The sequence below is a fragment of the Crocodylus siamensis genome, chromosome 5 (assembly GCF_052110815.1).
Source record: "Crocodylus siamensis isolate JL-2025a chromosome 5, ASM5211081v1, whole genome shotgun sequence".
NCBI classification, from domain to species: domain Eukaryota; kingdom Metazoa; phylum Chordata; order Crocodylia; family Crocodylidae; genus Crocodylus; species Crocodylus siamensis.
This window is the reverse complement of record NC_143399.1, coordinates 30398267-30412554: the sequence shown is the minus strand read 5'-3', so window position 1 is coordinate 30412554 and position 14288 is coordinate 30398267. Positions and strand designations below refer to the sequence as shown.

The 14288-nt window shown below is 40.3% G+C and overlaps 1 protein-coding gene across 3 annotated transcripts in view; it reads right to left on the bottom strand.

Moving 5' to 3' along the window:
- The window catches only part of PKN2 (protein kinase N2), an 87276-nt gene that overhangs the window by 10015 nt on the left and 62973 nt on the right, over positions 1–14288 (bottom strand). For 2 of the 3 annotated variants that reach the window (XM_090048354.1, XM_090048356.1), the window contains exons 5-15: positions 10471–10616; positions 10161–10380; positions 7208–7393; positions 6651–6760; positions 4098–4241; positions 3876–3951; positions 3382–3556; positions 3014–3143; positions 2471–2625; positions 2306–2381; positions 2139–2230 (exon numbers count right to left, since the gene is read on the bottom strand). In XM_090048354.1, the coding sequence (XP_089904480.1) occupies positions 2139–2230; positions 2306–2381; positions 2471–2625; positions 3014–3143; positions 3382–3556; positions 3876–3951; positions 4098–4241; positions 6651–6760; positions 7208–7393; positions 10161–10380; positions 10471–10616 (1510 nt within the window). The remainder of the gene's footprint in view (positions 1–2138; positions 2231–2305; positions 2382–2470; positions 2626–3013; positions 3144–3381; positions 3557–3875; positions 3952–4097; positions 4242–6650; positions 6761–7207; positions 7394–10160; positions 10381–10470; positions 10617–14288) is intronic. The other variant, XM_090048355.1, reaches the window with a different exon arrangement.

The following is a 14288-nucleotide window of genomic DNA, read 5'->3' as shown; positions in this document are numbered from 1 at the left end:
TGGACTATAAATCTCAAAGACCTCAGGGGCAGCAGGAAGAAGTAGTAAACACAGCCAGAGAGCTGTGCTCTAGCACCCCTGGGCTTCTGGCCTGAGCCACTGCAGGCATGTGGCTGTATTTCCTAAGTTAAAGTTAAATGTCTGTTCACTTCTGTTTCAATTTAATCTGTGCCTCTTAGACTAACCTGCAAAGACTGAAGCAATTAAGCCTCAAGCTTTTTGCCTGTCTGTACCTAGCTCAGCTTTCTCTCCTTGCCCATCATAACACTACAGCAATTATTAAACAGTTGTAGAAACAGCCATCCTAAAAAAGGCAAAAACTAGGGGACTCTTCAACAGTGAAATCTTCAACAGTGATTTCAAAACAAATACAGGATTTCAGTTCTTGGAGAAAGAGACAAAGTATCTACAGTCTCAGGAAAAAAAATCTGCTGGACTAGATGTTACAAAAATCTTACAGGCTGATTCACAGAAGTCACTGAAATATACAATGGTGCAGGAAAAAAAAAATGTTTATTTGCTAGAACATGCTAGACATGAACAAGCCTGTGGAACTAGCTATAGGAAACAGTTTTAAAAAGGAACAAAAAATTAAGTGGGCAGCAACAGATTACGTTAACTTCTGCTCAATATAACATATATCTGCATGACAAAAAACACAACTGAATTTAAGGCTAAAAACAGAGAAGAGGTTTTTTGGCTGAAAATTACAAGAATAATGATTTGTCCAATGATGATGATCTCAGCATCCATCTCTAGCACTGCAACTGTTTACCTGCTCTGGTATATATTTCTCATTGAATGAAACCTTTAAAATACTATTAAGTTGGTCACATGGTTTGGCAAGAGGCAAGTTAACTGCAAAACCCCTCATTAAATTGAACAGAATTCTTCAGCTTGTTTCTCAAAGAAGTCTCAAACATGCCTCCAGTTTTGACAAGCAGCTTTGATGAAAGTTTTAGAGGCAATTATGCCAAGTATGCAAAAACTTCCTTTTAGAGCCTTAAGGGTGAAAAAAATAAAGAGGAAATTCCGTTGGGCTATAACCAAATGTTATCATATTTCTTAATGTTATACAAATAATTAAATGTCAAAAGTCGAAGTGATCGCCCTCCTACAGAAGCTCATCAGTGCTGCAAGAACTGGAAGAAGCTCCTGAGTCCATTTAGTAACTGCATTTCTTCTACAACATTGTTAATTACAGTATCCTCTTGGCAAGAACAACAAGGAAACTGAAAGTACTGTCCAACTCCTCTTTTAGTTTCACTGGGATTGTTCTGTTTGACAGCCAACTAACAGCTCTGAAAACACCAATTAAATAGTTGGAATCATTTTGTTATACACCTCAGAATATTGACAAATGAGGTTAGGAACAGATTTCTTAATACTTGGAAAGAACAAGATCAGTTTGCCAATCTAATGAAGTTACTTTACTTCGGGCTGCTTAGAGAACATTATTCCTTTAAAGAAACCAGAATATATACATTAGTATATATGACCCAGGTAATTAGTCCTATTTCTTGGTGTGTTCCAATTTACTTTTCTGAAGATCATGGCCGTTTCCTGAGCTAAGAAAATCAGGCTTTTAACAGAGTGACATGGAATTCCATTTCTATCATCATCACGATGTCTAGTCCATAGCTGTTTATGTAATTCTTCTTGATAAGATAAGTGCAATAGGCAGGATATAATGATTCCTCCTAGTGTTGATATAGTTTGTATATTCTCTCTGAGAAAAGAAAGGAGACTAAATATTCCAGTGTTCAGAAAGTCTCCCAAGATGAAAGTATCTATACTGCCCATAGAAACTGGCTATTAATAGGGTTCCCTGCACCTGCTAATATAAAGCCAGCTCATAACTGATACAAGGAACCTTAAATCAAATTTGCAAAGACAGTGGGAAATCTCTTTCCACTGTAGCCACTTATACCCATGAAGTAGTCTTAACTACAGTACAACTTTTTAATTTTATTTAATTCAACTGAAAAACATGCTTCCTCTGCTAAATACAAAAATTAGAACCATCAATTTGTTATTAAGACTCCTGTAGAACGTCTATACTTTTTCTTTACAGAAAACAGTAACTAGAGAGTAAGTTACACATTTTAGAATGCATTAGTTATTTTCTGCAAACTGACCTGTCTACTTCATCACGAGCAACAATATCTCCTTTCTTTAAGGCTTTAATAGCAAACATCTCATTTGTATTTTTGTATTCTGCCAGTAGCACCTGAAATAAGAGATAAGCAATTTATTCAAACAGTTGCATTATGCTTTCTTAATATCCTCATAGGCAAACATTTACCTTCCCAAAGTGTCCTCTACCGAGTACAGCACAACACCTGAAATCCTGAAGACTAAACTGAAATCTCTGTTGTGTTCTGCAAAACAGCAATTAATTAAGAATTACAGAAAACTTCAAGTTAGGTTTAACAAAAAAAAGGCAGTGTCAAAAATACTACATTTTTACCTTTTATCTTCTGCTTCTCGTAGATTAGTATACTCGGGGTCCAAGCATGGAATTTCACGCTCACAAATGATTTCGGGCTGTAGTTTTGGGACAATAATATTTCTGTCATTTTCAAAATCAAAAGTTGTTACTGCATCCTGTGAAGAAATAAAAACCTGAAGATTTAAAAACAAAAAGAGTGTTAAGGAAAAAGACAGCTGTTGCTGTTTTTATTTTACTTCAATAATATGAAATTCAAAAGATTGAATAGCCTTTAAATGCTAGATTTTAAGAACTTTTATTAATAGGCTAGTGGTAAAAATCTATCGCTGTAGTGATTTTACTCTGACTACCAACTAAACTACAACTATAAAAAATCCATTTGTGTGTGCATGCACGTGCATGTTTCATGCACAATTTGCATCATTTCATTGATACATTTGCTCACAAATTGTGGAGTGTTTTGTGAAAAGGTACAAAGAACAATTTAATGCAACTATAAATATACAAATATTAAAATAACTAAGAAACTCTAGCTTTTTATATGTAGTTGAAGCATCTTGCCTGAGCTGGTGTATCTGGAGCTTTTATCTCAGATGAAGGTTCACATATTTCTCCAAGGGAGGATGCACGAGGTGGAGCAGGTGGGGGTTCAGGTTCAAGCTCAAAGTCCAATTTGGTTACAGGAGAGTCACTTACAGGAAAACAAAAAACACTTTACTCGGTGTACAACAGAGACTATTCAACTAACATTAAAGGCAGATTTTCTTAAACTATTTAACATGTTAATTTTAAAATATACTAAAAATATTATAGTAGGTGTCCAGTGTCAGCATTCTGTAGACTACATGAAGACTTCCCATTTATTAGCATCTAGGCATTTCATCATTACTTTTGTGCATTAACCCTGCTTAGAAGGCTTAGGCATTTACCTAGCTGGCAGTGCTAGTTCAGGAATGCGTGTGTCAACCACTGGCACTGTAGCAGGCCCAGGCGCTTGAGGGCTGAAGGTGCCAGAATGATTTACTGTAGGAATAGCTCTCCTCACCAGCCTTCCCCAAGTGGCAATATTAATATTCATTTGAGGAGCTCTGAGAAATGTTTTGCCTGTGGATATCGTGAATAAAAAAAATAGAGCGCAAGTAATTTCTTTATGTATTACCAAAAGCTATAATTAAAAAAATTCATATTCATCAGTTTATGATGAACAAACTAAATTTGTCACATTCTTTCACAATTCTTAACTGTTCATCAATAAATGCTATTGCATAATAATACACAATTCTAAAAGAAACAGACAAGATTTAACTATTATCAGCTTCACATGCAATTATATTTTAGGTCTCTGGATGACAATACTACAAAGTTATATATACACGGTATAATATTTTCAACTTATTGTTAATCTGTAGTAAAAAACTGTTACCTTGCTGTTTTGAAAAAATTTTCTTTTGCCTCTGAAGTTTTGGTCTTCTTTCAATAACTGGATTAAAAAATGTAACCTGCAGTTCAAATAAGTGGTATATATTATAATTCCAATTTCAGAACAGAACACAGTCTAAGGAGCTCATTAAAAATAATTTAAAATGTGCTGCAATGTAATAATTTCAGATATAGCTGAAATTCTCTCTTGGCTAAATGCTCTTACCTCTGCAAAGAGAGTGCCCTGTGGTTCAAGATAGAGACACATGCCATGTCGCTGGTTGTCTAAGAAATCTTCTAACCTCAGAAATTTTACTGCACACAGAGATCTCCAATCACGCCAATAAACTGAAATTTCTAGTTCACGTGACTATGGCAGAAGATAGACACCAAAAGTTACTGACAAGTAATAGCTCCCAGAGATGCTTCTGTTCACTCACACTCCTGGGATCTAACTTTTCTAGCTTTCAGCTGCAGAAATGGAGGTGGAAGGTCAGGTAGAGGAGGCAGTGGTAGCAAAAGGAATGTTTTCATAGTATTGGTATGACTAAATGGTCCTAGTCAGCTAGGATCTGAACTTCTACCACATCTCTGGCCTTGTGGCAACTGCCTAGCTGTAGGCTCTTAGCCTATGGTTGAACAAAACAGCTTCTTCCTCAATGAAAGAAGCCATTGCAGGCCATTTGCTAGCAGGTCCTTAGGGATACCAAGTCTGAACAAAAGACTACACAGAGAGGATTCACCATGAAGAGTTGGTTCTCACTCACCCTCCTTGCCAGAATAATTGCAACTAGAAAAGCTGTTTTCATGGAAAGGTACCGCAAGGAACATGCTGCCTTAGGTTCAAATGATGGCCTCATTACAGACATGAAGCAAATGCTAGGTAAGAAAATGCACAGTAGCTATCAATCAGTGGATGAGTGGCCGAGACAGCCACCAGGTACAAGCAAGCTCTGTTCAGAGCTCTAAACTGGTTCTGGAAAAAACCAAACTCTAAGCAAAACGGCGTTAAGCAAAACCCATTTCCCCATTGGATTTAATGTAAATAAAGATAATTGGTTTTGCACCACCTGCCAGCCTCCCCAGCCCTTCTTACTGCTGCTGCTGCTCCCCCCCACCTGCTCCAGCACCATGTGCCAGAGTGGACCCCAGGCTCCTGCCAGCGCTCCCTGGGCACCCACCAGCTGACACTCACTTCTTCCCTCAACACTGACACCACTGCTTCTCCCCACCCATGCACTGAGCACTGTCACTTAGTGTTGAGCATGTTTCGTTAAACCAAGCAGGTATTTTATGTTAGCGCTATAACGAAACCGTGCTAAGTGGGGGTTGCCTGTACACAGAGTGAATTGATGGACAGGGCTGCATACTTGAGGTCTCACAGATATCTAGTATAGTTGAAATAAAGATTGATCTAGGCTGAAATTTCATCCGTCAGCTGTGGGGAAAGCCTGGTCCACTTTGCCATGTAAATGAATCTAGTTCAAATCATTAGTTTCTAGGGTCGGAAGGGACCTGAGTATATCATCTCGTCCGACCCCCTGCCATGGCAGGAAAAAGAGTACTGGGGTCAAACGACCCCAGCAAGGTGTTCATCTAACCTCCTGTTAAAGACCCCCAGGGTAGGAGCCAGCACCACTGCTCTTGGAAGTTGGTTCCAGATCCTAGCCGCCCTGACCGTGAAGTAGCGCTTCCTGATATCCAGCCTAAATCCACCCTTTGCCAGCTTGTGACCGTAATTCCTGGTCACTCCTGGCAGTGCTCGGGGAAACAGGGACTTCCCCAGTGCCTGCTGATCCCCCCCCAAATTGCTGTGGTTGCGAACAAATACGTCCCTTATTTGAGCAGATCCATCTCCCACTCTGGCTGAGATGCCTTCAGCATTTACACTGCAAGGTGAAAGGAGAGCAATTTTGGCAAAGCATTCTCCTTCTACCCTACATAAGGAAGTCCAAGACCAGAGGCAGAAACCTAGAGTCCCTCACCGGGACCAGCAGATGGTCCTGGTACCAAAACTGATTTGGCATCAGAATCATCCAGGTTGAGTCCTGCCTCACTTTATCAACTAGTGACGGAGACATAAAGGGGAATTCTCTACCATGAGATGAGAAAGCATCAGGTAGGTTTGTTTGTATTTTGAATCTCCTTTGGAAAGTCTGACATATGAAACCAGAGGTGGGCTTACTGCCATAGCCATGAAAAAACTGAGGCAGAATCAGGAACATCTACTCCTGCTTCCAGAGGAGTTTTTGCTACCACCTACCCCTTTGTGGAATGACTCACATTTTGTCCCATGGCTCTGATAGCATATACACTTGTAGACATCAGAACCATATCTAGCAAGGACAGCTTGACAAGTCTGCAATTGTAATCTGGAGACTGGAGAAGACTATGGATTTTCTCCCAGATAAGTCCAAAAGTTTTGGCTCCTTATCTTTTGGAGTTGGTCTAAAATTGCCTTGCCTTCTCATTGGCAAGAACAACAATCGACAGATAAATAACAATATAGGGAATGGATGGGGAGATGATCCAGAACTGGTACTAAGGCAGGAGCTATGGACTGGATCTGATGTGATCCACAGAAAAACAAACAACACTTTACTAGAGCTGATCAAGATAAAGTATTAGTTGTGAAGGGGATACATATACCAAATGTATTCAAATCCAAGACAAGTTTTTCCACCCCCATTTAATATTTAAACAGAACAGTGACACAAAGCAGCAGGAAATTAATCCATGGAATGGAGTCATGTCCATGACAATAGCATAATACCCTTACCCTGTCTAGTTCCAGTGTAAACTTCTGATCCCATGACTGATTAGAAATGGGTTTCCAGCTAGTCTGACCAACCACAGTGTTGTCCAGCTTCAATACAGCACAGACTTCATCTGTAAGTAAAATTACACAAACTAAGCTAAGAGTGTAAGATGTGACACTTTTTATACTGAAGTTTTTGTGGGACTGAAAATACTAGCATGTTCATAAGAACCAATTAAATACAGGGTTAACAACTGTTTTGATTCAGTGACAGACACATGTAGATCACTTTAGCGCTTCCAGTCAGTATTTGAAATATGCAGAATTCTTAAAATTCTTGTAATCGGTCCTTTCTTAGCAACCGATCCCAAATACAAACGCATCAGCTCCTCAAGATTTAAAAACTTGTCACCTGTTTCGCTGGCAATTTTATAAAGGAATTTATATAAAAAGAAGTTAAAAGTGACTGCTCTGAATCTAGTTGCAACAGATTATAATCATATTTAATGCTGCAGGTTTAAATTTAAAAAAGTTGGCTCTCAATGCATTATGATAGAAGAAATGAAAATATACTCAACTGGACAAATCATCTGTTTTCAGAAGGTTTCGACTACTCCCACTTTTACTTTTACTTGTTCTGCTCATGAAAGATGATCTTGTTTCACTTGGACTCCAACCAGGTAGTGTAATTGATGTGGCTTTTGATCGACCAGGAACATTTTCCAGAATATCTTGGCAGCCCATTAGCCTAACTTCCAAAGTACCTAAGATTAAAAAAAAAACCTGTGTCACATATCTAAGGTCTGACATGCATATAATGAACGAGCAGTGACTTTTTATATCAGAAGTACATATTTTTTACAAAAGCTCACACTAAAAACAGAACCAGAGCTTTACTACAGTTATGTGGTAAGAGAATCAAGGCTGCTGGAAATTCACTGAAAATGAATATAAAATTCAGCAAAACAGACATAGAATCAGTATCTCAGTAGAAGTTACAATTCACTGGTATAGCAAAGACATTAAAATACACTATCCTGTTAAGCAAACAAACTGGAAATATTCACACAAGCATAACTATACGAAGTTCACAGAACTATGACATCAGCAAGAAGAAAACGTTTACTAACTTAAATGCAAAGAAACATGAGACTGCTTATGAATGGCTGCTATGTTAGTGTTTAATTTATATGGATAGCCACTATGATGCTCAAGTGTACTTTTATCAGTCACTCGATACAGACATGGATTCATTTGTTAACATTTAATAATTATTTGAAATAGGAGTATGTAGGCATGAAAGAAAAAAAAATTTTTTTTTCCAGCTGAATCTCAAGATCATTTGAATCTTGCTAGGTTAGGAAAAAATGTTGTTCAAAAAGAAGTGATTAGATTGATATGATTATCTATGCACACAAATTATTGAGCTACCATCGAATCAAATCTCAAATTTATGGTTTTTGGTCTTATAAAAGATTATTTTTGGAAGCCAATGAAAACTACTACAAGAATTCTGAAGAAGGTTAATAAACAATTCTATTTTTACAAACCAACAGAGTCAACATTGTGCTAGTACAAAAAAGAAAAGAGGAAGAGTTAAATTTGACAATTTATTTTCTTTAACTTCTGGAAAGATGCAAACAGTCAGAAGTTAGAATCTAAATTTCTTATTTTAGGAAGAAATTCAGTAAAGAGTTTGCTCATTAAATTCATTTATAATATTATATTGCAACAGCACTCCTGATACATTAAGACAAAACAACAGAAGGTGAAGTCTTCGTAAAAAAAACCAAAACACTAACACAAACAAACAAAAAAACCCGGCCAATTTACCCCCATATAAATCCTAGTTTCACTTTCATAACAGATGACCAAAATCTGGTAATGACCTATTAAGGGATTTTACAAGCTCATAACTTTTATTTTGATAATTCCTATATAAAATGGGTTCCTTGGTTACTGGCACTGTAAGCAAGCAGTTTTAAAGATTAATTGCTTTGCTACCTCTCTCAGGTTAGCTGACCCAAAATGATGATGAAAAGGTAAAAAAAAAAAGACAAAAAACCCAACCCTTTTCTGTCTCCTATATCTAAGGTTATTGGTTATCTATGGGAAATTTCTGCAGATTCAAAGGCTTCCCATAAATCAGCATGATTTCATTGGAGATTTCAAAAGGAGTCTCGTAAGCCTTTCTAAAACCCTCAGAACAACTTGCAGTACTTTTAAACTCCATTTTCCATCCCTCGTTAATTTCTTACTGGATCTTAATGTAAAGCAAGGAGAATAAAAGTCATTCCAATATCACCATAACCTGACAGACCACTGCTTCTCATGTTTGCTCCACTGCATTTATTTATTTATTTTTAAGCCAAATCGTGTAGGGACAAATTTGGTCTACAGGTATATTCATTTATACTTGTGTTTTGTAAAGGGAACAGAATCTGACTTCATATATGGTCTTTGTAACTACTTTTTTCAATGATGGCTCAATATAACAATGAAAGTTAAAGGCAGGTTCAGATACACAAACAGCTAGGCTAGTACTTCTGATCTGGAAGTTTATTTAATAATTTAGTAAATTCAGCATACCCAAACATTTTTGTTCAACACCTGCTTTAAATTAACAAACTAAAATCTGGAGGGAAACATTTAAAGTGATTTAATAAATGTACCATATCTCTTGAAACTTCTTTCTGCTAATGAGGTTCAACAATTCCAAATTAACACAACCACAGAGAAACTGCTCGAGCATATATCCTTGACTTTTATAACCCACTATGCAGACACATTCTTGTGAATAACTAACAAATAATTCCTCATATTTAAATTACAAGGAAAACCATTAGCACAAGTGGGAAATTTAATACTTTTGTGCATTTGTTAGAGCCTATTAAAGTTCTTTACAGTTTATTAATACAGTCAGTGTTTGGGTTTTTTGTTTGTTTTTTGTTTTCACAGCAGATATCTGACCTCTGAAGCTAAGTGAACAAGCTATGGGATGGGAAGGAAACCTGGATTCTCCTCCCAGCTCTGCCACCAACTTGTTGTGCGAGAAGGGCAAGTCACTTATCCCTTCTGCACTTCAGTTTCCCAGTTTGTAAAGTGGGGTAGCGATATTTATCCATCTTGGTAAAGTGCACAGTGATCTAAAGTGATAATGGTAATATTCCAAAGAGGTTAAACAGAGGCAAGAACTTTTCTTAATTAAAATACAGAGAAGTATTATAAAATGTAATAGTATATATTATAACAAACTTCATAACTACTTAGATTATCCAGATGGATGTACTTGGAACACTAAAGACACACACACACACACACACACACACACACACACGTCAAGCAAAACTTAAGCATATTTCCATACAGACAAGTCTGATAGTCTGTATTTCCATCCACAGCATTCTAGGACTACTTTAAAAATAAACACAAAGTTACCACATAAGAAAAAAAGTTTTTATAAGACTAATTTGAGTTCAAGCACATTTGACCAAAATACACAAAAACAAAAAATTATAAAAGAACACATACCTGTTAAAGCTGCTGGTTTGGACAGTGTACTATACTGGTTTTGTGTAGATATTATGCTTTGACGTGGACTTAGTGTTGGTGAAGAGACCAGTGAAAGTTCCTCAATAATAATACTGCTTTTGGGGTGGTTTTTGGGAAGTTCATTCAACCTTTGTTCTAATGAATACTTTAAGAGGTCCAACTTCTGGCTTGATTCATTAAACCTTGCTTGAGCCTTATTCAACAGAAAATAAAAACAATAAATTTGAAGAATGTGCTTTTTTAATATAGTATTTAGAATCAAATTTCATAAACCACATTAAAAAGTTACTTCTGAAAGTGCTTTTCTGTCAGTAACTTTTCCAGATCCAAGTAATTTCATCACATTCTTTGCACCTTCTGCTACTGCATACTCTATCCTAAAATGATGCCGTAGTTCTTCCATTCGGAGTTCAAGAGGGCTTATCACAGGTTTCGCTAAAAGAAAAAAACAAAACGAAACACAAACTCCACACATTTAATCTTCACTGGAGATCATCTCCAACTTCTAAATTTCTAAGTATTCAGAATTTTTTATATTAGCATGCAAAGACAGATGTGTTAAACTGTAGATGAAAATCCTGTCATATCCTAGTGTATCATAAATTCAGTGAGGTTGAAAGATGTTGCATTTAACAAATTGTCAGGACTTTACAAATCTACTACATTCCCAATCCCTGAAGAACTAAACTTACTTGCTAGAGCAGGGGCAGGCAAAAAATGGCCTATGGACTGCATCTGGCCCACCAGGCAATTTCATTTGGCCTACAGGTATCCAATTAATTATACCCCACCAGCCCACACACCTCACTCCCACCCTTGTGTGTGGAAAGGCCTCGGCCCAGGCAGCATGCAGCCTCTGGGTGGGGCTGCTGCTGCCACCGCTGCTGGGGAAGCTGCTCAGCGCAGCTCCTCTGGGCAGCACGTAGGGAAGTGGTGGGGGTGGGAGGAGCTGTGGCACAGTCAGGGAGCATGGGGCTGGGGCTGGCAGGAGCATGGGGCTCGTGCCCAGGGTGACAGCAGGAGTGCAGACCTTGGTGCATAGGGTGTGGGCATGAGGAAGGAAAGGGAAAGGGAGGTGAAGAGACCCTGCACACACTCCCCTCACCATGGCACACAGCCCCTGCCGTGAGCAGCAGCAGGTGGAGGCCCTTGTTGCATGTGGTGACAAGGAGCGCAGCCAGATTGGCCTGCCTGTATTGCATGGGGCTCCCCACAGCACATGTGCAGCTCCCGGCACTTGCACGCTGCCAGGGGAAGCCCCTAACAATGGAGGCAGCTGCCTTCCCTGCCACATGCTGGGCTCAGGACCCTGCCAGAAGTGGTGGGGAACCCCACCCCCAGCTCCCATTGTGGCAGGGAGCAGGGAAGATGGCCAGCTTCATTATGCATGGTTTCTTCCCCCTCTGTGGCACACAAGTGCCAGACACTGCATGTGCACTGTAGGGAGCCCTGCAGGTTGGCCTAGCTGTGCTCCTTGCCACCATGTTCAGCACTGGCTAGAGCTGCACACCACTGGGCAGCAGCACCTGTGCACGCCACAAGTACCCCGAGGGCCCACTACCTGCTGCTGCTGCCAGCACCCGCAGCAGGGGCTGCGAGCCATGGGGGGAGGGGGAATGTGTGGGGGGGCCCCCCATACCCCACCACTATCCCACACTCACACTCTGCCCCCACAGCCCCACCCACACATACCCTATGTGCACTGCCCCCACAGGCACACCCCTTCACAACCCCCCCCCGCCACACCCTACCATACATACCCCACACATGCCAAACACGTACCCCCCCAAATCTGTGCGGCGGTGGATGTGGGCTGCCCAATGCAGGCTTGGGGTTCCCCATCCTGCTGCCTTCCCCATGGGGACCCCACACAACCATGGTGATGTGCACCCTGCCTGGCCAGCAGCAGCAGGCACAGCAGTGGCGTGGAGTTGTGCATCCCACTACTGCTAGGCAGGCACAGGGCACAGGGCACAGGCAGCGAGGGGCTCCCCAGGAAAAGGCAGCAGGGTGGGGAGCTCCCAGCCCGCATACATTTTTAAAATGTAAATTTTAAAATGTAAATGTCCTGCCTTTACATTTTAAAAAAGGTGGTCACACTGCTTTCAGTGTATGATTTGTTTTTTTCTGGTTCCAAGATGGCACACCACAAAAGGAGTACTTCTAGGGGCAAGGGGAGAGACTTCTGGTGGCAAAGGTCAGGGGTTAGAGGTCAGGACTTCTGGTCCCAAGACAGCGACTAGGGCATGAGGCACCTATCAAGGAGCAGAGCTACCCTTGAGGTAACTGACAGCTTGCCAAAACTCGACAAGTGGCCCTCCAGCCAAAATAACTGCCCACTCCTGAGCTAGAGGATACAAAAGATGAGAGGAGACATTGTCTTTGCTAGAAACAAAGCTTCCTAAACACTCCTTGGACTCCAGGCTTTTCAGGTCTGGAAATTTCTACTTCATTCTGCCCCTGCATAGCTGGAATTCTCACTTTTTTTTTTTTTTAAATCACCCTCTAGCTAAATAATTATCTGATTAACTTGAAGTTCTGACTGCTCTCTGTGACTGCTGACAAATACAGTCTTACTCCTGTATATTGTGTGTGTGTGGGGTGGGTGGGAGGAAGAGGGGTACTGCCTGTGCCTTAGATCCTGGGATCCAGCTGGGGCAGGGGCAGGGAGCTGAGTTTGCCCAGGTGGTATGGGTGCAGGTGCAGTCTGGTCCCCTCCCCGCTCCCACGTCTGCAAGTGGATGGTAAGCATGACAGGACCTGATCCATGATCCCAAACAACCACACCTGCCACACATCACTTGTACAATAGGACATGCAATTTTGGGGTCAGGAAGCTGGTTGCTTGAAAAACATCTGATTGTTGGCCGATTCCAAGACTATGCTGGGGCTCCAACCAGTTCTGGCGCGCACCCTGGAGCCAGCCAATGATCAACTGATCACCGGCTGGGTCGGGAGTGCACCAGGGCTCCAACTGGGCCAGTCCACAGAGACAGCTGTGGCTGTGGGGACTACACCACACCTGACTGGAGCCCCAGTGTACTCCTGAGAATCCAGGTGATTGTCAGCCAGCAGCGACAGCACCAGGACACATCTGAGTCCCAGAGCAGTCCCATATCCAGCCAATAGTCAGCTGATCAGTGTCAGGCAGGAACCACGCTAGGGCAGGTTCAAGCTTTAGAAGACAGCACAGCACTGATATTTAAAAGGTTCTTTTCCAACCATGAGACTAGAAATTAAGCTTGACCAAATAAAAGTGTTTCACAGAAATTTATGACAAATTCCCCTCTCACTAGCAAATGGAAGCCCTGAGATGTCAATAAAGGAGAAGGTATCAAGAAGACTTAAGATGTAGGGATATACCAATATACTTGTAGTTTTATAGCATCATGCTATGATTTATCAGGGACATTAACAAACTCTTAAAAGCTCAGTTGAAATAGTTTTGGAAAAATAAAAAATTCCTACACATGGAAGCTTTTACAGATAAGTTAAACAACTCTGTGCTTGGATTTGTAAAAACGTGTCATTTCTTCTCTCAGTCTAAATTTTCAGATACTAGTAAGAATTTGGTCCCATGCACAGATGTATTCCTACAAAAATTAGCAGTACTGGGCACTCTAGCTGAGAAAGTGAATAGGTTTGGTCCTTAATCTGAAAACTCCCCGTTCAAAAAAAAAAAAAAAAAAAAAAAAAAAAAAAAAAACCACCACCAGGGAAAAAAATTCCAAATGAAGCTGCTGTCTATACCCAACAGCTATTTTCTCCACGGTACAAGGAAAAAAACCCCAAAAAACACAAAAAACCACACTCCCCCCCAAAAGAAAGAAAAAAAGAGCAAAAATGAAAATTTAACAAGGGAAAAGCCCAAAACAGAAAGGATGGGGGCTTAAGGGGTAATGCAATATCGCAAGCTACAAATAAAGGGAAGGTGTTTATTTTTTAGGGTGTTTTTTTTTTTTTTTTTAAAAAGAAGTCGCTCGCATTCAGGGGCTGAATTGGAAAACAGATGCCCTACTTACCAAACCATCTCAGTTCATGAAAAATGAAACCCTGCCCTCTGCCTGACCTTCCCTGTTTCCACCAAAATGTTCTTATAGCCACAAG